This window comes from Rhinolophus ferrumequinum, chromosome 14 (genome assembly GCF_004115265.2).
Source record: "Rhinolophus ferrumequinum isolate MPI-CBG mRhiFer1 chromosome 14, mRhiFer1_v1.p, whole genome shotgun sequence".
NCBI lineage: Eukaryota > Metazoa > Chordata > Mammalia > Chiroptera > Rhinolophidae > Rhinolophus > Rhinolophus ferrumequinum.
In genome coordinates this window covers 7,117,918-7,142,932 of record NC_046297.1, presented here as the reverse complement: position 1 = coordinate 7,142,932, position 25,015 = coordinate 7,117,918, and the positions used below count along the sequence as shown (strand labels likewise).

The 25,015-nt window shown below is 37.9% G+C and overlaps 1 protein-coding gene across 1 annotated transcript; it reads left to right on the top strand.

Moving 5' to 3' along the window:
* Window positions 1–352: 352 nt before the first annotated feature.
* Window positions 353–14,715, top strand: LOC117034186 (GTP-binding protein 10-like). Its single transcript, XM_033126947.1, is given in 6 exon segments — window positions 353–488; window positions 1,214–1,323; window positions 1,726–1,805; window positions 13,613–14,064; window positions 14,067–14,476; window positions 14,479–14,715. Coding segments are annotated over 6 exon segments (1,425 nt in total).
* Window positions 14,716–25,015: the final 10,300 nt, after the last annotated feature.

Here is a 25,015-nt window from a genome sequence, read left to right as displayed (position 1 = left end):
ATGCTTCTCCACCTAGATGTAAGACCTGAGAAAATATAGAGCAAATGAGATCTATGGATATGTGGTTCTCTTGGTCGTGAACCTGAAGGAACCAAGATAGTATGTAGAACAGTCTATACGATGGTGTCCTTTGTTCAAATATAGGCCAAGAACTAGGAAATCAAACCACAGGAAAAAAAAGTGCCAGCCCTTGGGGTGAAGGGATTGACAATTCAGATGTTGTGTACTCTAGAAACGAACTTGACACCTAAGAGGGTTGTGGAAGCCAGGACATTTTTATTCTTTCTTCATTCTCCGAGCTTATTTCCATTTTGATCTTTTCCTAGTTGACGTCTCTATCCTCTGTCTGAGGATGGAGGCTTCCCTTGTGTCACAGCCTGGTGACACACTATACTGGAAGCCAGAATTGTCTGAGCTTGGGGAGAGGAAAGTGAGTCAGAAGCAAAATGAGCACAGGTTTTTGCCAGGTAAGGCGGCAGCTGTCTCAGGTATGGCAGGTCAGTGCCAGGTACAGGCTAAACTTAAAGAGATTCGATTCATCCATTCATTCGTTTGTTTATTTATTCAAAATGGGGAGAATAGGGAAGAGGCACAACTTTGAAAGTGCTGAGGGGAGGTGATTGGGTCACTGAGCTGTGTCGCTCGAAGAATTTCCTCCTGTAGCAAGGCAGGAAAAGCATGAACAGTTTCTGGCCTCTGGGAAACAGGACTATCAGGGGCACACGTCCTCACCTTTCTCCTGTACCTACAGCGTCACTGCTCCTTGTTGTCATCAGTCCCAATGGAAAGAGCTATATCGGTTCTCAAGTTTCATAAAAGCACCGGACTTGATCCCCAGGGGTCCAGATCGTATATTACGTTGAACCTGGCCCGGATTATGAAATGTGCCCTCCTAAAACAACTCTGACAGGAAACCCATTGGCTTGTACAACCCAACCATAAAGGAATGGTGCTGGCCTCAGGGACTGGATCCAGATTTAAGAACAATTATCAGACATTCCACTCTCCACCGCTTTCTCTTACCTTGCTTGTTAATTTAATTTTCTTCTACCATTGAACCTTCTTTACCGAGTGGTGAACAAGGCTCCCTGGATCCACATCCTTACAGCTTCAACAAACAGAAAAGAGCATTTTATTGTCATTTCTAGCCTGGAAAGTCTGGGAGGGGAAAAACAATTTGGCCAGCTTGAATAAGTTGTTTCTTTCTCTCTAGATGGACGAGGAAAGCAGAGTCTTTATCAGAAATCTAGCTGTTTGCTAATTAAAGGCGATGTTAGCATAAGTTCTCAACTTTCTTGTGCTGTAGACCCCATTGGCAGTCTGGTAAATTCTAAAAATCCTATCTAAGAATAATGCACTTACATCTGTACCATGCAGCATACATATAGGATTGCAAAGGAAAGTCATGCTACTTAAATATAGTGATCGAAATATTTTGAAAATAATTTATGATGTAGTAACATATGTGCTTCATTATTAATGCATTAAATAATAAGACATGGTAACAGACCTAATTCCTGCCTCATGGAACTTTGAGGTGTTGATGAGCATAAATGATATCTGCCACATGTGTAATATGATGCGAAAATATCTGTGATTTATTTTGGTAACATCGTGAGTACTGTTAATGTTACTGTGGTTTGTTGTCTGCATTCAAATTTGAACACAATCATAAATTCTAGTTTGAGGTTAGTGAAAATCAAGTTATGATTTTTTCCACCCAAGTGGTCAGCCCCTCTGAGTCCTTCTCAGGATCATGTCACGGTCCATGGAGTCCAGAGCTGCTATACTCATGGGTCAGTGAGGTAAGAGTTTGAGAGGACCTTAATTAAAAATGGATTTCAGGAGCTACTGGATCAGGGTGTCCATCTCCACCTAGATGATTTTATACCAGGGCTACTCCTGAGACTTGTTTTCCAAAGAACTGTAACTTCACTGATATTAAAGTCACTGCAACTTTGGGAATTATATCGGGCCGTGGTGTCTACGTTGACCTGTTTCCTATACATCTCACCTAAAAAGTGACATAATTTGTGATGCGGCTTTATTGAGAAGAGATTGTTTCGCAGACCAAAACCTTGATTTGAGTTGAAAACTCCTAAGTGGGTGGCAAGGCAGATGGTTAGCATGAAGCCTGAATACTAGAACGTGTCAAAAAGAACGGTTCTTGTCCAGCAAAAGGTGAGGTGTTCTCCTTTCGAGGGGCAACCAGGAGTGTGAAAACAATGGTCCATGGACACAGAACTTTGGGTTTAAATCTAGAACTGGACAGACCTTGGTGAGAGCTAACTATGAGAAAAGTCAGAAATCTCTACTTCGAGAATCCAAGGATTTATTTTTTTCCCTCATTTATCTTTTTTTTCTTTCATAGTGTTTTAAAATTATTTTAAGCCTTCTTCAGCTGTACTGAAAAGAACCAAGGGACTAATCTATGATAGGGACACAATATTTGAAGAGCAGTGAGGAGTGTACCAGTGGTAACTGGCATTGGTGGTCATAGAAATATATGTGGCATGAATGGTCCAGGAAATAGATTAAGGCTCCTTGGTCAGCCACTCCTTGATAATAGGTGATCTCTTCTTAGTGTTAAGCCTCGGCACTTTTGAGTGGGTTTCAATACGAAAACATGTAACAAAGCATTAGTCATGTTACTGTGACCCCAGTTGGGGACAGAGCCAAAAGATCAAATTTAACAAAAACCGAATACCTATTGTGGTGCCAGGCCTTCAGGAAGGCATCTTACATATATTATCTTACTTCATGCTTCCCAAAACCTTGTGAAACAGCCCCCATTATTTCCACTTTACAAGTGAGAAAACTGAAACTCAGAGAAGGTGACTCATTTATTGAACATCACACAGCTGGTAAGTAGCAGAACGATTCTGGGATACCTGACTGCAACTTAGTACGTCTCTTTTCTACTATAGAGCCTTGCCAAAAATGCATACTTGTTCACCCAATTATTTTTAGTACCCATTGGCCAGCTTCCCTGGGCCCCAGGCAATTTGCCAAAAAAAAAAAAAAAAAAAAAGTGGCCAGTATTAGAAACCTGGAAATGGACCTTATGTGACCTCAAGGCACATGTGCTTATCTTGCTTTTTGCAAAGAAGAATCGAAATTATTGCAAAAAAAAAAAGAACAAAAGCCTACAATTTTTACACGTCCTTACTTGAGCTGTAGTCAAAAAACTGTTTCAAGTGATGATCCTAATTATTGGATTATAGTGAGATCAGAAAAGAGTTATCTAGTATAACTCTAATGTCACACTGGGAACCATAATAGGAAACGTATGTAAAATATCAGTTTTCACAAAACAAATATTTATCCATGGGGAGTGCTGGGGGGAGAGAATTTAAGCTTTATGTTTGTTGAGCTTCAGACTGATAGAACTATTACATAGAAATAAACATAACGATGTATCATGATTAGTTATGACATATTGGCACCACTCTCAAATTAATCCAGACATTTAGACCTTCAAAGCGGGTCACTATTTTTTTGGACTATGGCAACAATTAATAAATCAATCTTATCACACCGAGTGATTGATTAGCACTTTTTGCAAAACGTATAGCAAATGGCTCTGCTAATCAAAGGAAATAAAACTATTCATAGATCTTCTTTTAATCTGAATTTTCGCCAATTATAAACAGACTTTTTTTTTTTCCTCTGGCCATATCTAAGTTCATTTACTATTCCATGGATAGCAAAATGTTTAAGTCTGACAAAATACCCACAGTCTGTAACCTCTATTGGAAAAGGCTTTGATTACAGTAAAATTACACAAAAATGTGTCATTAAAAGGCATTGGACAGACATAAAATCTAACCTTTGGAGCTGAAGAATACTTAATATTCTCTTCATGATCACGCGAGGGGAAATTCTTCGCTATGGAATAGCTATTTTCCTGTTAAGCAGGCTATTTCATCAATGATTTATTCCTGAGCTGTAATAGGTCGTTTAAAATGGTGGTTTAAAAGTTGGGCCTTTTTGTTTAATTTTCTCACAGGCGGTTGGTAATTATCATGGTCCTGCAGTTTCTCTGGAATGCCGTGGAGGGTCAAATGCCAGTGGAACCCTGCTTTATAGGGTAATTAAGACAGTCGACATGGTTATTAAATACATCATGCTAAACTAAACTGGAATGCTGTGAAATAAAATCCAAAATCATAAATAAAACTTGGGCATTCCAGCAAAGGGGTATGTGTGAAAAGGAGGAGCTTTATGCTCTCAGAATTACAATAAATAGCCTTTGCCCCCTCAGACTTACTAAAATCTGGCTACCGAAAGCCTCTGGATTTGTCTCCTGGCGAGGGAAGCTAACATAAAAGCTACACCTCCACATACACTCAAAGTTTTAATGCCCACTCTTTCATATTACATAAAACAACGTACAAATACTTCTTGAGTATTTCTGCAAAAATCCAATGCCGAAAAATGCACGGTGTTGATAAATTAAGTAACCCAATGTGAGTTTGATAAGATTGGCAAATGAGGTTTAAGTAATTTTTTTTAAAAAGAAACATCAGGACTCTTTCCCTTTGTAAGGTATTTCCAATGACTGTTCATAGCTGTAGATTCATGCTGCATTTCAGAATTTATCTGCAACCTGCATAAGGCCACGATATACTTCAAAGAAACCAGTGACCGGCTCGCTGAAGGCTTGTTGACATTGATAATCCTAAACAGTGGTGATGGGTAAACATTGTCATCAGTAGAGATATAAGTCTTCCAAATATGTGTCTGTCTTGTGGGCCTACGCTTTCATACTCAAGAGCCGAAGCCTTCGGTAATTTAATTTCTTTCCAGAAAAATGTGATGAGTATACAAAAATGCTGGCAAAAGGGCTGGCCAAAATGAGAACAGAGTAAAATGCAGTCTTTCCAACCTATAATATCCTGCCTACAAGAGATTTTAAATTATTCTTCCCTTGTGTATTGCCTGGAAGTTTTTTCGTTTTGTTTTGTTTTTTTCTATATGCATGTTTACAAGCAAATTCATTGGTTGACTAGGCAAAGAAAAAGAACTAGTCTTAAAGAGGGGAAATAAATATTTCCAATTCTAGCTGTATAACTAGAAGCCAAAATGTGTAGTTGGAAGGCATGGAGCCAGCTGACTTCAGATCACTAGCCTTTCCTTAAAATCAGTCTTCCTATTTCCACATGGAACACATTTTAAGTTAACAATGTGTAGTTTGGCAAAGGAATTGTTTTTCTTTGGCATGAAACGGTTGTCTAGTTTTTTTAAAAAAAATGCATTTTCTGCCTGCTCCTAGATACAAATATGTCAACATTCTTTGGAACTTTTAAAACTTGTTATATCAGGAAAGTTTTCAATACTTACTTTTTTTTTCCTAAATAGGGGAATATATATTTAACATATTCATTTTTTGTGTGTATGCCCCATATTATTCTTAATATTGCTTAAATACACCTCGACATGTGTATTGAGTGGTGCTATAGCGATGTCATGCATACTTTGGGAGAACAGGCGTCTCAATGAAGTCATTTAAATGTTCTTTGATGAGTATTTTTACAGGGTTTATGGACAAGGTACGATCTGAAAATAAATCCAGCTGTTTCCTTCCCTTCTCTCTGTCAGAGTCTTAAAATTGAGTCGTTCTATCTATTCACAATGTATTTATAGCATGGAAACCTAGAGTGGAATGCTAACCATTGAAAGAGTCTCAGGCTATTTCCCTCTTTCTGGCGACTGCCACAGAAAGCTCAGAAAAGCAGAAATGCAAATGTTCAGACATTGGTTCCACATGAAATGGGACAGACCGCTGCACCAGCTACTGTGTGAGACCAGATAGGACCACTGCTGCCTACACATAAAGAAGGCCATTAAGGAGAAGTTGTTTATTTCTGCTTCTGCAGAAATCATAAACACCAACCCTGAGCCTGACAGCACAAGCTGTGCCGCAGTAAATTCTAGTACTCCGCTGGCCCTTCTAAGCTGCCCAGTAAAAGTTGCTATAGCTAAATCCCATATACATTTCATGAAATCACCCTACTCAGAAGATGGTATCATATTCGAGCACAGTGGGGTGTGCAAATGCCCATAAATCACATGTAGAATCTGAAATCTCTGTTTTATAAAATCTGTGCAAATTTAACCATGACCCTTTGCCAGACAATAGGCCTTCATATGCTTTGCAGCTTAGCAGACACCCAGGAATTTTGTTTCGAAGTGATAGCTACTGTCTGTGTCATATTTAGGACCTATTCATGCAGCATCTGGCGGAAAATAAAAGGGTTCTCTCCACTAACATATGCTAAAGAAGGCTATGGCCCTGCGCTGACTCCTCCTCTTCTGATTTTTTGCAAATAGCACAACATAAGAGACGGTTGTTTCTGGCTGCCCTGCTGCCTGTCATGGTTGTCAGGCGAAATCCCATGAATTATTGCTCTTCCAGATGTAAGAGATTTTCAGGCGGCCTTCAACTGCCTGTGGTTTGTGGTCCTGGAGAGGAGAGAAACGAGATTAAGCTTCACCTCATCAGTGCAATGGGAAAAGATCACACAGTGGACTAATAATCAGGGCTGTTTCATTCCCGAGCCAGACTTGAGAGAGCTGTGTGTTTTTGTTTCAAGGTGATGTCACATTAAGCTTGTTGGAAGACAGTGATTAAGGTCAAACAATATTTGAGGAAGATGAAAAAAAAAAAGGGTTCAACCGTCTTCTGATGCTTCCTTACTACATTTGCTTAAAGGGAAAGGATGGATCATTTTCACTGATGGCAGGGAAGGGGAAGTGGATTTACTCCTGTAATTCAAAGTTGTCAGCAATTCTGAACACAAGGTTAATGCGAGAAAAAATTAGAAATGTCCCCATAAAATTACAGCTCTACTGTTCATTGTCATTTAGAGGATGCATTCATCACCATCAAAAAAAATCAAGTGTCACTTTTTGTTATCTGTAAAGGTCAATTTTGAAGTCTTCACTTTTTTTTTTTTTTGATTCTACGAACATGTCATATCGGGTCTGGTAACATACATTAAAAAAATCAGCAGGTGATAATAATGCTTTCTGATATGCAGAGGGTTTTTCTAAACGTTTTAGTTCAGTTTTTCCCTCAAAAAGTGCACTCTTATAACCCCCTACAAGTGGTAAATATCAGCAGATTCAATAACCCCAGTTACCAACATCTAACTAAAGGCTTTCATAACTGTTTCCAGAATGACTCCGAAAATAAATCACACCCACTCCCATTATGTACAGCTTGAGTCCTCAGGGAGAAAACTTATAACTCATTACATTTCCATTCCCTTTGATCAAATACCATATACAGCACCTGGATATTATAATTTTAAATAATAGTTGTGACGCAAACTAGGATAATGCTTAAAAACCTAAGAATCTTAATATGGTTACTATTAGTTCTTATCATTTACGGCATGGAGAAATGGTGAGTCGTTTTGTGGCATTTTGCTCGAGCTCCATTAGCAAAATATTAATTATAGATCAAGAAAACATGTTTTTAAAGAACCACCTGGAAATAATCGACAAATATATATGTCTTAGATCAGAACATAATTGCCTCAATTCAACCTGTGTAACGGTTATTTTTTTCTTTTTCTTTTTCTTTTTTTTTTTTTTTTTTAAGATGAAGCCTGTTTAAGTAATGGGGTAGTACACCAGATGTAAAACCTCCCAGGCCAGCTTTTCTTTCCATTTCAGCTCAGGCACCTCACAAAGTTTCTCTAATGTGAGGGGTCCCAGTGAAACCGTGATGAAAACCACAGGTACAAGTGGCTTACATGAAAGCATTTATTGCTTTTCATGCATTGCATTATAGCATAGTGGAAAAAAAGTCCTTCGTTGAAAATGCATTAATTATTTGACACTGGTTGGCCTCAAAGTCACTTGTACTATAGGATGCAAGTGAAAGATCACAGCTGAAAAAAAGATCGTCGTACTTGACGTAGGCTCAGAGAGTCTTTTCTTATGTTCCATGTGAAGTTGTCTTGAACTGAAACCTATGCTCCTGAAGGATTAAGGGATGGAAAAGCAAAGGCTGAAGCTGCGGTCATTTAAACCTAGGGATTCCCTAGCACAAAGGTGCAAAACGGATGAAGCCAATCGGACTCTAGGCTTGTTCCATAAAAAATCACTTTCCTTCAGAAAGTTTTACGCTATTAGCATTCCAAAGGTGTTATCTCTAAACCAAGTGGCCTTCTCTTGTCTTTTACTATGCATTGAGTGCCCGCAGGCACTGAATAAGTGGACATGGTTTTAAGTTACAGTTTATGATATCTCTAAACAATCCTTTGTATATGAGAAATACGAAGAAATTTAAAGAAAAAAATATATGGTGATCATCAATGACTTGCATTTTCTTAGTTAATTGGTATTTTATTCCTTAAATATTTGTGTGGAGTTTGTGGTTGTACAATTGCTTTTCATTTAGTTTCTAGAAGAAATGCTTATTTCCAAGTCAATGAGATTAAAAAGTATTATGTATTCTACAAATAGCAAAAATTGTTTCTGAGCAGTGGAAAACCACTTAATTTTAGACATCTATTTTCTTACATGTATGTTAAGTCAAACTGACAGCTCAAGGAGTGCTTTGTTCATTCAATGATTCAATCTTTCATTCAACAATTACTAAGCACCTACTATGTGTCATGTAGTTTGGCACTCCAGCGAAAACAATGTAAAAATAGACATAATCTCACCTTCATGCCTAGTAAGATATACATATATTAAATTAATAACCGAGTAGCTTTCTAAACTACAATTGTTATCCATGCTGTAAGCGGGATGCATAGAGAAGGCTCATGAGAATATGGAATTCACATAAAACTGATTTTTGCGGATACTTATCGTTGTATAGCGGTGAGGATGCCATGCTTTATCCCAAGTAAAGTAACTGAAAGCTTATTTTTTTAGTTTCTAAAAAAACAAAAACAAACAAAAAACCTTTATAAACAAAAAATTTGAGAAGGCTGACATTTTTGTGTGCTGGTGTCAGAATTCTGGGTTTCGTAGTTAATTTCCCATGTTAGGTAGCAAAGAAAGTGAGTGTCAGAAGATAACATTTCCAGAACAAGCCATTTCTAAGTGGTTCTCACTGAGTACATACAATCTCCCTTTGAAAAGCCATACAGATCATCTTAAAATATAAAACCAAAAATCCTTATTCACGAGACCAGAATTTTAGCTTTTCATTCTTCCTCACATCAATTTTCTACTCAAATCCCACTCAGATTTGCAGCCCATATTTCTAATCTCCTTTGTCAAGATAAAGTGTAGCATCATTTTCTCACCTCCAATTTGATAGTGGTTTGGCTGCTTCGTATCTCGGTCTTTTCAATTTCTTAACCTCTTGATTTTACTTCTTTCCTTCAGATTGTTTTTCCTATTTAGCAATACTTTTGACATTTATATTTCATGTCTTCACTAAAGTATGATTGAGTAATAATTAATTTGTACAATGTTGGCAAAACCCAATAATATAAGGTATCCATGTCATCTGAGCACTTTCTTTTCTTTCAAACCACACAACACAATTCTCCTCAAGTATTTTCAAGTTTCTGGTCCCTCCCAGCCACTCTTGCCTCTGCTCTTAAATTTGAACCCTTCATCTTTATTGCGTTCACGTTCACTCAACTTTCAAATTAGATTACTCATGACAAAAATTTTCAAGTATTCTCCCTTTAATGTCCAAAGGACTTCGTGATTTTCAGATTTACAGAGTGAATACTATATTTAGTTTTCCAAACATGAATGATAGCTAAAGAGAAAGTTGTGAGGTGGTAGAATTTAGAGAGCAGTGTTTGTTTCGGAAGTTACTTCTGCTGGTTAAAGACAAATACCATATGATCTCACTTATATGTGGAATCTAAAGAATAGAATGAATGAACAACCTAATAAGAAACAGTCTCAGAGACATAGAGAAAAAACCGATGGGAGGGCAGTGGAGATAAGAGAGAAGGTGAGAGGATAAGAAAGTATAATTGGAAACCACAAAATTGCCATGGAGCTATGAAAGAATTTGGGGAATATAATCAATAATGTTATAAAGATCTTATAGGTTATTTGATGGATACTTGTCTTATTAGGGAGATAACTTCATGGACGGTGTAGATGCCTGACCACTGCAGTGTACACCTGAAGCTGAAGCTGAATAATAATGAATGTCAACTATAATTATATATATATATATATATATATATATATATATATATATATATATATATATAGTCACAGGAGGTGGAGTACAGCATAGGGAATAGAGTCAATGGAATTGTAACAGCTATAAATGGTGTCAGAGGGGTAGTAGATTGGGGGAGGGGGTCATCACTTTGTGAGGGGTATAAATGTCTATTACCTGCAACTAATAAAAAAATTAATACTAAATATTTTATAACACTTGCAAAAGTATAGAAAAATCAAAAGAAAACCTATAATCCAACTGAATAGATTCAATCCGTGGCTTTTACAGTTTTTGTTCATTTTTAAGTAGTATAATAGTGTGGAATCTAAAGAATAGAATAAATGAGTATATAAATGAAACCTCTACTAAAATTAAATTAAACGACAATGGCCATTGTTTCTTCTCTCCGAGGGAGAAAAATAAAACTGCTTTATCACTGTATTACCTTCCATTAAACTAAAGGCTCTTCTCAAGTTAAATCTGATACCTTTCATTGTTGACATTTTAAATTTTTTAAATGTTTTATAGGTATTGTTCAAACTTCTCTTCCTCATTATTTCTGCAAAACTGAAACATTTAGTTTTTTTTTTTTAAGTTACGATGGCCTCTAGATAGGCAATAATACCTCCTTGCATCATTACTCATTCTTCATAAAGCAGATAGTGAGCGTCTCCTGTACATTGTTGGGTTGTACATTTGAAAAATCAAAGATGTCAAAAACAACAGCCATGTCCACAAGACACTAACATGTTCTTTGGATTATCCCCAATGATTATTTTAATGGCAGGTAAGTAACATTTAAATAATAAAATGAAAACTTGTCACCACTTCATCATATCACCACATACTCCAAAATACACAAATAGGGATTTGTGCATTATGTACTATTTTAGTAACTCTAGTCCACACTTTTCTGGGAACATCAAGTTGGCTCTTTCAGCATCAAATTGCATTGCCCATTGCTACCATGCACAATTGCTACTACCAGCACATTCAAGTTCTCTTTTTCCTATAAAGTAACAGAAAAAAAATGTTTTGCCAATTGCCTTTGAAGACATACCAAATAAAAGCTAAAGGTATGAATCTGGAAAAGTATCCCAGTATCTCAGATTTGCATGTGATTGCGGGAAGGGCGGGGTGGCTTACACACGGGTTTATGGATTTCTATCTGTGGATGCTTCCCATTTATAACTTTAAAATCCTATCTTAAAGGTCCAGACGCCCTCTCTAGGAGTAGAAGTAATTCCATTTCTATGCCCCATGCGCCTTTGAGGCCAGATCTGCCAGTAATGCTTAATTGGGTTGGAAGATAGTGGATAGTACCAGTTTATCATGCAGGCAACTGACACAAAACTTTTGCACTTATCTGAGGTTAGACTGTGTCTGGGTTCAGAGATGAAAGGTCAGCTCTTTATCCACTAAGTCCCCTAGACATTCCAAAATCCCCAGTACATTACAAATTTGAACAGTTTAAGCTCTCTTAAATAAAGAATCTCTTCTTCCTGTAAAGTATATAGTGTATATAGATACAGTGGAGAAGAAACATGTGAAAGTTCACAGCCATGACCTTTTAACATCAATAGTTTTATTTATAGCTAGGCGCTTAGTCTATAGGGCTTAATATAAAAGCAAGAAGAAAGACAAAGGTATCTGGTTAGCTTATAATAGCTATCCGGTTATATAAAATGTGTCTTTTTACTAGTGAGCCAAGACTAAAACTGATAAATAATTAAAGTGACAGCTATTTTAAAGTAAAGAATAACATTTCTCTATCATTTTTAATTGAACACATTCTGCTTCTCTCTTCATATGGCCTGAAATACTCTATCGGATTTTAAAGAAATAGATTTATTTCTTCATATGTGTAATTCATTTTTAAAAGACAAAAGAACCGTATTTTATTTTTATTCCCACTTACCTCCTTGTCACCTATTTGGTGTCTTGCTGTATTTAAAATGGTAACGTGGGAGAGTTGTAGATTATAGTAGTCGAAACCCCGTTTCATGGAATTTTAGTAGTTTGGGAAATTTAGCAAACACAGTCATATACATTCATTTACTCTTTTCAAAATAGTTCTCCAGCACTTTTAAGGATTGCCTGGAGGTACACTGGGCGAAGTTCAAAGATTCAGAAAACTCACAATGAGAGCAAAGTCTGAGACGAAGCTGGAGTGTAGACCACCAAGGGCACCATGTGACAAGCCGAAGAGAAGGTCTTAACCTAAGGGGAGCCTGGGAAAGATTTGATATGGAAGAAAGACTGGTCTTAGATCCCAATTCTACTCTGGCAGAAGAACAGGAAGCCACTTTGGACTATGCTTTCATTATCTCCAGAGGGCACCACCACCCTGTCCTTGCAACCCTCCTGGTTGGGAAGACAATCGGAGCCTAAGAAATTGTCTTCTCATCTCAAGAGACCAATTTACCTCTCTGAGTAGCCCCAGCTGAGAGGGAGCTTTTCACTGCTATGATGCCCTTTGTGCAGTTGCTTACAATTCACTAGTTTAAATCATGCTAAAGTCATAACGGAAACTAACAGATAGCCTTTTATTTTTAACTGGAACTTCCAGAGACGATATCTTTACCCAAAAAAGTGACTAAACGGGTAAGAATTTCAAGTGTTATCTGTACCTATGTATACAATTGTCCATGTTATTGTTCCACACTCCATTTTAAGTTGACTGTAGTACTTGGGACTTTTGTCTTCCAGTTCTGTGTTCTAGCTTTGTATTCACAACCATCTTTCTGTTGGGATATAGAAATCTCTCTATGAGTGACTGACAACACTTTGGAGACAAAACCCCCCAGGGCTGCTGTATTTTCTAGTTGACAGGATATCTGCTTCATCATTAAATTTAAAAATTAAAAAAAAAAAAAAAACACCTTCAGTAAACAGTACTGAGTACCTAAATAGTAAGGAGAAGTCCAAAGTATCTTGTCGTAGGTGGAACCCAGGTTTCGGAGTGGGACCAAATGGGACTTGACTCTCTAGTCGAAGTCCTGTTTGATGTGTGGCTTCGGTCACAAGATGGATTGTCTAAGCCCCATTGCCTTATAATGAGGGAAAGGTATAACCTGAGGTGTGATAAGTGTGAGAGTATAATGGGTTTGTTTATGTAAATTGTGGGGCTGGTTTACAGTAAAGATTCTGTAATTAACTTAATCTTAATTATTATTAACATGAATTAAATGTCATTTGTACAATGGAAGAACAAGAAAAATCAGAGTGATTGACAATATATATATAGGGAATTAATTGCAGCAAAGTATATAGTTGATTATTCTCCTTTTTGTATTCATGTGCTCTGTCTGACATTTATCAGTAAATAGAGTGAGAGGAAATTCTAAAATGTATGGAGAATAAACAACAGTGACAGAGTTTGTACACCTTCCTCAGGAGTGAGTTCTGGCCAATTGCAAGCGTGGTGCACTGCAGTTGCGTGTTATTCAGAAAGTATGGAAGTTTCATAGATAACCTGAGACTCTTCACCAGGGGAGGAAGTGGTAGAATGGGTTACCCTCGTTTAGGTGGAGAAGGTGGAAAAGGTGGAGACATCTGGGTTGCAGCCCATAACAAAATGACTTTAAAACCACTTGAAGACAAATATCCTAAGAAACGATTTGTGGCTGGAGAAGGAGCTAATAGTCGGGTTAGTGCACTGAAAGGCTCCAGAGGAAAAGACTGTGGCATTCTTCTACCTGTGGGTGTTTCAGGAACTGATGAAAATGGTGAAATTAGAGGAGAGCTCAATAAAGAGAAAGACAGAATTTTGGTAGCGGAAGGAGGTATTGGTGGTAAATTACTTACAAATTTCGTACCATTGAAAGGCCAGAAACGAGTAATGCACCTTGATCTCAAACTTATAGCTGATATAGGCCTAGTGGGATTCCCAAATGATGGAAAATCTCTTTGCTGAGTCAGATTTCTCACGCAAAACCTGCACTTGCACATTATGCATTTACAACACTAAAGCCTGAACTTGGAAAGATTATATATAATGATTTCAAACAGATATCAGTAGCTGATCTTCCTGGTTTAATAGAAGCAGCACATATGAGCAAAGGAACTAAACAACTACTTTTTGTTGTCAATATGTCTGGATTTCAGCTTTCTTCCCAAACTAAATACAGAACTGCCTTTGAAACCATAATACTGCTTACAAAAGACTTGGAGTTGTACAAAGAGGAAGTCCAGACAAAACCTGCACTCCTGGCAGTTCATAAAATGGACTGGCCAGATGCCCAAGATGAATTCCATGTACTGATGCACCAACTCCAGAATCCTAAAGATGTCCTGCATTTATTTGAAAAAAAAACATGATTCCAGAGAGGACTGTGGAGTGCCAACATATCATCCCCATCTCTGCAATAACCAAAGAAGGAATTGAAGAATTAAAGAACTGTGTAAGAAAATCTCTGGATGAACACGCCAACCAGGAAATGGAGGCATATCATAAGAAACAGTTGCTTAATTTGCAGATTTCCAATACAATATCTTACAGTGAACCACCATCAAAGAATGCTCTTACTAGTTCCAGAATGCACAGAATTTAAGTTTATTAAAAATGACATTGATATGTGTTCATTTGAAAGCTTTTTCATAGACATGTATTGTTTGGAATGTCACTTATTACTAACCTTCTAATATACCCTGTTTCCCTGAAAATAAGACCTAGCTGGAAATTCAGCTCTAATGTGTCTTTTTGGAGCAAAAATTAATATAAGACCCGATATTATATTATATTATATTATATTATATTATATTATATTACATTATATTATATAAGACCGGGTCTTATATTATAGTAAAATAAGACCGGGTCTTATATTAATTTTTGCTCCAAAAGACTCATTAGAGGTGATTGTCCGGCTAGGTCTTATTTTCGGGGGAACATGGTATATGCCATCATTTGAGAACCATATCTTTTTATGATGTTTTGTAGTTGTATCAACAATAAGAAAGTAACTGAAAACAAAAGATGACAGTTTATAGTTTTATGGCCAATCCACCTATAATAAAATCGCTGATATGCCTGTACTTCTGATGTCTCTGGTGAGGTCACATTTTTTTTTAATATAAAATATTTCTAGAATATTATGAGAATGAGAAACTAGGTTTTATTTGTTTTTGAGTCTGTCATGTACCTGTTTCTACTAAATATATAATAGTTCTCATTTTTAGAAAATCTTAAAACCCTAAATTGGAAGATGTGTTCAGTGATAATAAAAATCATTGATAATATTTAACAGAAACTACTAAATGTTTGTGAACTCAAAAAAAAAAAATAGTGGTAAAATATTACCAGTGAGATTCATTTCCTTCAATTGTAACCCCCTCATGGTCTCTGGAAAGTGACTATTTTAAGTCCTGAGGAACAAAAAGGGAAAACACTTGCCCACATTTTCTGCTATTGAAGATGTTAGTCAGATTGCATTAGAGTCACGCTGGCGTCCTAGTGGAGTCAGAAATGCTGCCATTATCCACCCCCCTCTCTCATATCCTATCACCTGACACCTGAAACCAGCCCTAGAGACTAGCCATCCTCTCTGCCCTGCTCTTAGAAGGAGCCCTAGTCCAGGCTCAGGTGGTACTTCCGTGTCCCCAAGCCAAAACACCGTCAGGAATCATTCCTGGTTCCAGGCTTTCCTTGCTCCCCATCACGTTCCATTATATTTGTCAGTTTAATAATTGAATGCGCCCCAAGTCCCAAACCCTGCACTGGGCCCTTTGGGAGAAGAGTAGTGTGGGCCCTGCTCCCTGCCAGGGATGAGCTCAGAGCCTAAATGAGGGAGAGAACAAAAGACCAATCAACGCTCCATCTTCAGTAAACCATTACGCATTTACTTTGTAGGGAATCAGATGAAATCTAATGTTTAAGAATGTCCATTTCATGCTGTAGAAAGCAGACGGTGTTTACTCGCAGGGACTGCAAGGGACCTGCCGTCTTTCTTGGTCTGGGTGTCAATTTTACAGCTGTGTTCAGTTTCTGAAAAAAATCATTGAGTTGCACACTTAATGTGCATTTTTCTCATCTATACACAATACTTCCATTAAAGTTTTAAAAAAGATATATATTTTTTTCCTTTGCTTAGAATAGTTATTTTATGTAGACCGGGTACATGCATTCCTTAGTTACAACAAATACGTTAAAAAATGAATTATGATTTCAATTTCTAAGAAATGAAAGCCTACAAGTCCTTGACTCCTTTTCCCAACCATGAAAACAATCCTTATTTTTGTAAATGAATCACCATGAGGAATCTTCAGTTATGCTTCTATTTGTAATAATGTCATTCAGTTCGAAGCCTCTGAGGTTATTCCCACATATTTAAGAGATATTACAACTCCATAGTCATCCTAGAGAGTACATCCCACCAGGAAAGTCAGCACACCAGTTGCTCTGAAATTTCCATTTGGGTCTCTTATTTTTCGCACCTACCACCAGCTTATTTAATGATGCCTTGAGCAAATAAGCCATTGCATTCACTGTATCCCCCTGGTATTAAACTGTATTAACATCCTTCATTTTTTTTTCATGAAAATGTCATTTCTGTGTATGATTTACTTTCCTGAAATGCTCAATTTCCACTGCTGAATATAAAATGCATCCAACTCATGGAAAAAATATATAGCACCAAGCAAAGCAGACCCTGGAAATTGTTTTACAATTAATTCTGTAGATATCATATAATTTCCCCCAATAAATATACTGCCAAACAACACATAGCAAATCATGCTAAATTTACTCCTCTTTGCAGAGTTTAAGCCTGTTGAATCCACAAACACCCCCCTTGAATTTTCCTTAGATTTCAGGCCCCAAGATTCAGTTTATCGCTTATTCCTTCTAAGCCCACATGCTAGTCTCCTCTTTCTCTTCTCTTTTTTTTTTTTTTAATTTCTTTTTTTTTTTTTAATTTCTTTTTAATTTATTGGGGTGACAATTGTTAGTATAATTACATAGATTTCAGGTGTGCAATTCTGTATCACATCATCCATAAGTCACACTGTGTGTTCACCACCCAGAGTCAGCTGCCCTTCCATCACCATACATTTGATCCCCCTCACCCTCATCCCCCCCCCAACCCCCTTACTCTCTGGTAACCACCAAATTACATTCCTCAGATTAATTTTCAAACCCCGTGGCCATCCTGTGGTCACCGACTGCCCTCCAATCCCCTCACCCTCCCCCCCACCCCCCCACCCCTCCCGCCCATCTAGCAACCCTCAGTTTTTCCTCATTGTCTCCCAAACTGTTTCTGATTAGTTCATTCACTTATTTTTTTCTTTAGAATCCGCAAATAAGTGAGATCATATGGTACTTATCTTTCTCTGTCTGACTTATTTCACTTAACATAATGTTCTCTAGATCCATCCATGTTGTTGCAAATGGTAAGATTTCTTTCTTCTTTATGGCTGCATAATACTCCATTGTATAAATGTACCACAGTTTCTTAATCCAGTCATCTACCGATGGGCATTTTGGTTGTTTCCATGTCTTAGCTATTGTGTATAGTACTGCAATAAACATAGGAGTGCATAAAGATTTTTGAATTGAAGTTCTGGATTTCTTCGGATAGATACCTAGGAGTGGAATTACTGGATCATAAGGTAGTTCCATTTTCAGAATTTTGAGATACCTCCATACTGTTTTCCATAGCGGCTGCACCAGTCTGCAATCCCACCAACAGTGCACAAGCGTTCCCTTTTCTCCACATCCGCGCCAGCACTTGTTGTTTGTTGATTTATTGATGATAGCCATTTTGACTGGGGTGAGGTGGTATCTCATTGTGGTTTTTATTTGCATTTCTCTGATGGTTAGTGAGGTTGAGCATTTCTTCATATGTCTGTTTGCCATCTGTACGTCCTTTTCAGAAAAATGTCTCTTCAAGTCCTCTGCCCATTTTTTAATTGGATCGTTTGTTTTTTTGGAGTTGGGTTGAGTAAGTTTTCCATAGATTTGTGATATTAATCCCTTATCAGATATATCATTGGCAAATATCTTTTCCCATTCGGTAGGATCCCTTCTTGTTTTATTGATGGTTTCCTTTGCTGTGAAAAAACTTTTTAGTTTGATATAATCCCACATGTTTATTTTTTCTCTTAGTTCCCTCGAGCGAGGGTGTATATCAGTAAAAATCTTACTCCGGGTAATGTCTGAGAAGTTTCTTCCTATGTTTTCTTCTAGGTATTTTATGGTTTCAGACCTTACATTTAAGTCTTTAAGCCATTTTGAATTTATTTTTGTATATGGTGTAAGGAGGTGGTCCAACTTCATTTTTTTGCATGTGTCTGTCCAGGTTTCCCTCTTTCTCTTCTCTTGATGACAAAGAAGATTCTGTAGCATGTCTTGATCTCGGGGAAGCTCCTGTTCGTTCCTAAGGTTTGACCCCAGAACTCACTGTCTCTCCCTGTATACATTGTCTCTCAGGCTAAACAGATATTGTCACAGTTATAACGTAACCCTCAGCTCTAACTTTCAAACCCAAGAGGCCATCAGAAAACTTACAGGTTCTGACCATTTCCAACCCAACATATCAACAACCAACTGTATGCCCTTGAAATCCGCTTCTCCCTTCCTGCACCTCTCCTCACCCTGCCCCCGCCAGTCCTCTGGGCTTTCTGTATTGGTTGAATGAGAGTTCCTCTCCTGTATAACTTTCCAATGCCTTCCTCCCTATGCCTTTGTGGCATAACTCCACCCTCACAGCCATCTCTTACCCCATTCCTGGTGCCCTCTAATCCTGTACCCCTGTGGTCAAAGTAAGTATTATGATACGCTTGATGTTGTTCTTTTATTCCTTTGTTCAGTCATTCATTTTTTTCATTGAACAAATATTTGTTGAGTAGCTACCCCTGCTGGGCTTTGGATACCCAAGGATAAACAGGACACAGACTTTTCTACAACCACTGTATCAAGGGGGAGGACAACTAAGAATGACTTTAGACCACATATGGTCTATAGTAGAAAGTTTAAATGTCTTTGCATGTCACCGAAATGTTCCTCACCACCTGGCCTCTGCCAACATCTCCTGTTTCGTTTGCTACGTTTCCCGAGTGTGTGTTCCTCTCTGCAGCCCCCGGAACTACACGTCCATCTCCAAAGGGCCTTGCCCTTGTACCTCTGTGCATTTCGTTAGCCCCTCAGCCTGAAATGTCCTTCTCAACCTTGTCCTTCTAGCGAGCTGATTCTAGAACTATTTTCTGGCCTCTTCAGACAATTGGCATCTGTGCTGGTTGAGTGCAATAACGTCCTGTGCAAATTTAACATTTATCACACTATTTACTAATTATTGATTTTCACTTCTGCCTTTCCTACTAGATAGTCAGGGGCAAGAGAACAGCAATTGAATCTCCCGTGCCCTTCGGGTTGAATGAACAATAATCATATACTTGGGAATAAGGAAATAATTAAGAGCACAACCCAGAGAGTCAGACATACATGGATGTGAATACCAGCTCCACTATATAAGGACTGCATAACCTTGAGAAGGTAACTCATCTTCACTGAGCCTCGGTTTCCTTATCTGTTCAAGGGAATAACAATATTTATTTTGAAGTGTTCTGTAAGGACTCAACAAGATAATGCAAACTAAGTGTTAGGTATAATGCCTGATCCATGATAAGTACTCCACAACTTTTAGCTATAGTTATAATTACTATGTCTGTTTTGGAAATGGTAGTGACATTATGGTTTCCTTTACATTTTACAATTGTATTCAGGTAATAAGAAACAAAGGATGCATATTTGAAAGCTACTAAGAGTAGATCTTAAAAGTGCTTACCACAAGAAAAAGAAATTCTGTAACTATGCATGGTGACGGATGTTAACTAAATTTACTGTGTGGTCCTTTCACAGTCCATACATACAAATATCGAATCTTTATGTTGTACACCTAAAACTAATATAACGTTACATGTCAATTATACCTCAATTTAAAAAAAGAAAAGAAAAGAAACAAAGGATAGGAGCGGAAAGGAAGTAACATTTTCAAAAATTTACTCTGAAACCATCACACTGTGGATGTGTTATCTCATTAATCCTCCTAGCTGCCTGGGTGGAATAAGGATTATTATTGCCAGTTTACAAATTAGATAACGGAGCCTCAAAGAGCTTAAATGAGTCATTCAAGGGTGTAGAGCTCCAGCTGTAAGACGCATTGTATTAGTCAGCTCAGGCTGCCATAGCAAAATGCCACAGACTGGGTAGCTTAAACAACATAATTTTATTTCTCACAGTTCTTGAGGCTGAAGTCCAAGATCAAGGTGTCTGTAGATTTGGTTTGTGGTGAGGGCCCCCTTCCTGGCACGCAGATGGCTACATTTTCACTGTGTCCTCACTGTGTCCTCTCTCTGCCATGAGGTAAAGCGAGGTCTCTCTCTTCCTTTTTTTATAAGGCCACCAATCCTAGGGCCTCACTCTTATGATCTCATTTAACTTTAATTACCTCCTGAAAGCCTCATCTCCAAATATAGTCACATTGGGGATAGGGCTTCAACATATTTGGGGGGTCTGGGGGGGCACTCCTGTTCTTGGCATTGAACCACACTGCCATAAACATAAGAGGAACCAACGTGAGCAGAGTCCACGGCTGCAATCTAAACAGGCAGAAGCTCTGGATCCAATTTATGCAAAAGCTTGAGGCTTTTTAGCCATTCTCCCTTTATTTCGTACCCTATTATTGAAGTTTCTTGATCATGCAAAATATAAAATAACAGTTGATAAAGTAAGCAGTAGGTCTGCGCCATGTGCTATCCATCCAAAATGAGCTTCCCTAAGGGACACATAATTTAAGGCAGAAGACATTCTGGACCATGAGTTTAAGAGTATCCAGCTCTTCGATATAGTCACGGGGGCAGGAATGGGGGCAGGAGGGCAAGGGGCTGCAGAAACTAGAGGAACAGGCTAGAATACCTCTGAGGGTAACTGTGTAGGAAAAAGTGGTGTATCACTCTGGATCTGGTTGCCTGGTACTGATTGAGAGGAGAAGAGGTTTGGAGGGAGAGTTGAGTCAAAAGAGGCAACTGAATATCCCAGGAGTTATAAATCCTGTGGCTTTGAGGAAAGACCGTGAGGTGATTCCCCGGGCCAGATACCTCCTCTCCGTCCCCACACCTCACTGCCATCTCAGCTCAGCTCGTTAGAGTACAGCTCCTGTGGCAAAGCCTCTACATTGTATTCATAGTAAAATATAGAGTGACTAACATCTGATCACCCTTTGATATTGAGGGGAAAAGAAAAATTGCCATATTGCCTAGGGAAGTACCCCTACGAATAAAAGGAATAGAACTTTGCTTGTTATCAGCAAGTCCCAGCTTGAGTGGGGGTCCTGGCAGATCAAGGAGAGCCCTAAATATAGATTAAAAATAAAATGATAATTGATTGCTTTTTTTAAAAAAAAGACAAAGTCTATAGTTACGTCAGTAAGTGCTTCTCTTATACCGGTAGGACAAAAGTAAAAATGGTAAGACCTGAAGCCCAACACCCTGATTTCCTCTACAAGGATTCTCAACCATCTACGTTCTTTATAAGAATAAAAGACTTAAGATTGGAAGCACAATTCTTATTGACCATGGAATGAGAATGTAAATTGTGCAATATTCACATAACGGAGAATTCCACATCAGTGACAATGGACAAATTGAAACTACCTTGTGACAACACGGATTTTTTTTAAGATCTCGCACATGTAACATTAACCTTCAAAACATAATTTTTATAGTCCCACAAATATAATGTTGAGTGAAAAACAATGAGTTCATATTGTATGGTTCCATTTATATGACGTTCAAAGCCAAGACAAGACTTATCTAGGGGGTCAAAAGTCAGGAGGCTGGGCACCCTTGGGGAGGCACAGGGACCGGAAGGGGTGGGGTTTCAGGTTTTGCTTCTTCATCTGCCTTCTGATCACATGGTTGTATTGGCTTAAGGACTGTTCATGAAGCTCTCCACTTGTGATCGGCGTGCCATTTTATGTTATATTTCAATAAAAAGTTCTAAAATTTAACAACCACCACTCTGGGTATATACCCCAAAGAGCTGAAAGCAGGGATTCACATAGATATTTGTAAACCCATATTCACAGCAGAATTATTTACAATAACCAAAAGATGGAAACAACCCAAATGTCCATCAACAGACCAACAAAATGTGGTCTATCCCTACAATGGAATATCATTCAGCCTTGAAAGGGAATGCCCTTCTGACACGTGCTACACCATGGAAGTATCTTCTAAACGTTATGCTGAGTGAAATAAGCCAGACATAAAGGACAAATATTGCATGTTTCCACTTATATTATGTCCTAATCAGTTCCAACTTCCGTAACAAAATACCGTAGACTTGGTGGCTTTTAAGCAACAAGCATTTATTTCTCACAGTTCTGGAGGCTGGGAAGCCCAAGTTCGAGGCACTCGAAGATTCAGTGTCTGATGTGAACTTGTTGCCTGATTCATACACAGTCATCTTGCTTTGTCCTCAAATGGCAGAGAGAACAAGGGGGCGCTCTACAATCTCTTCGATGAGAACGCTGATCCCATTTATGAGGATTCTGACCACATGACCTAATCACATCCCAGAGGCTCACCTCTTAATACCATCCTACCGAGGATTAGGATTTCAACATATGGATTTGGGAGCGGGGAGAAAAAGGGGAGACACAAATATTCAGTCTGTAGCATATGAGGTGGTCAAATTCGCAGATAGAAAGTAGGATACTGTTTATCATGGGCTGAGGGAGGAGAGAAACATAAATTATTGTTTAATGAGTATGGAGTTTCAGTTTGGGAGGATGAAAGATTTCTGGAGATGGATAGTGGTGATGGTTGCACAACAATGAGAATACACATAATGCCACTCAATTGTACGTCTAAAAATGGTTAAAGTGGTAAATTTTATATTACGTGTATCATAGCATGATAAAAAAAATCAAAAACAAAATAAGAATGGAGGCACATGTCTTTCTCATCTCTCTCAATGGGACCTTGCCCACCGGTCCACAGGGTCCTTCAGAATCATCCCCATGTATCTCCTCCGAGTTGCGTCTTTTTAAGGCCACCACAGTTTCCATCCTCAGGATCCTTCTGTCTTTGGCCACCTTCCTCACCTCGAGGCCACATGCCAAAATGTCCCTGGGCTGGGACATTTATGTCACCTTAAGGTATAGAAGAAAGTATCCTTAGAAAAATCTACTTGGTTGATACTGTCCGGAGATTTGAGTTTTTGACCACCATGCATGAACATCTTACCAACATTACGTTATTCCCAGGCCAAAAAACTTTTAAACTATACTTCTTGGAATGAAAACCTTGGTAATATAGAGCTAATTTATTGCTCCTCTGAGTGGAATCCAATCCATTGAGCAAAAACTTCAACATTTATTTCTGCCTCACCTATCTGTAAAGAGACCTAAGACTAAAACTCAGTGGCCTGACTCTCAAAAGAATAATCTGAAAACAATGATTTGAACACTTGAATTTCAAATAATACCAAAATATCTACTCAACTGAGCTAACTAACTGCTAACTTAGCTAACTGCTAAGTTAGCTAACTGATCTACTCAACTAAACCATTTATTTTCACCTACATAATATCAAAAAGTTTGACTGAATTTTTCACTGAGTTTATTAATATTTTCATTGAATTTCTGGATGTTTTGCTTTCACATACTGGTGTCACTGTATATCTTTATTTTCCCCATACACTATGCTTCCTAAATATAGTTTATGGTGTAGTTGGGTGTATGTATAGTTGGGTGATAGCCACAAGGCAGGACAGATATTAAAACTATATAGGGTCTCATAAGATGTGAAGCCGAATATCGTTTTTAGATTGGGTAACCTTTTTATAGCTTTGGGGAAAAACATGGATACCCTGTTTCCCCGAAAATAAGACCTAGCTGGACCATCAGCTCTAATGCGTCTTGTGGAGCAAAAATTAATATAAGACCCAGTCTTATTATAATATAATATTATATAATATTATATAATATAATATAATATAATATAATATAATATAATATAATATAATTAATATAATATAAATATAATACCGGGTTTTATGTTAATTTTTGTGTGTGTACATTGACAGAATTCTTTTATGTTTAGATTGTTCAAAACCTTATGCCAACCATTGCAAGAAAACTCTAGAAATTTTTTGTTATTCTTTTAATCTATACAACTGCAAAGGACCTTCCCTTAGAAAACATATCAGCCCAACTCATATATAACCTCAGAGGAATTAGTATAGAACACTGGTTAAGAAAAGAGTGTTTTACTCTCCAACTCTGACATTTTCCTAGATTTCCTCAGTTGTCTCATCTGAGGAATAAAAATCACACCTTCCTTATGGAATGTTGAATGCAAAAGAACTTGTCACAGTGACGTGCTCCATTAATGTCAGTGCTGATACGAAGAACCAGGAAATCTGCCATTTAATTATGAGATAATTCTACATCATCAACTTTGGGTCATTGTTCCTAGTGCAAATATACAATCCACTTTGAATTTAGTTGTTGTTTTAAAGGAGGAACATTTCATAGGCAGACTGTGGCCTAGTCAAACAGCAGCAGGGAAAGCAGAATGAAGGGAGCCAAAGATGGAGGAAAAGGTGGAACCCAGGCAGGAGGGGTGGTCAGAGAGGGAGGCAGAGACCAGAGCTGATTTTGTTTTGTTCTCAGTTTAGGAAGCAAAGCTAGACATTTGGAAAAGCATGAATCTGATAGCATTTTGTTAATACCACTACACTGTCTTATTATTTCGTCCCTTTGGAAATGATGAAATTTTCTAATTTAATATTGATAAGGTAACAATTCACCACTTGAATTAACTCATGGTGAGTCACACATATATCTTTTT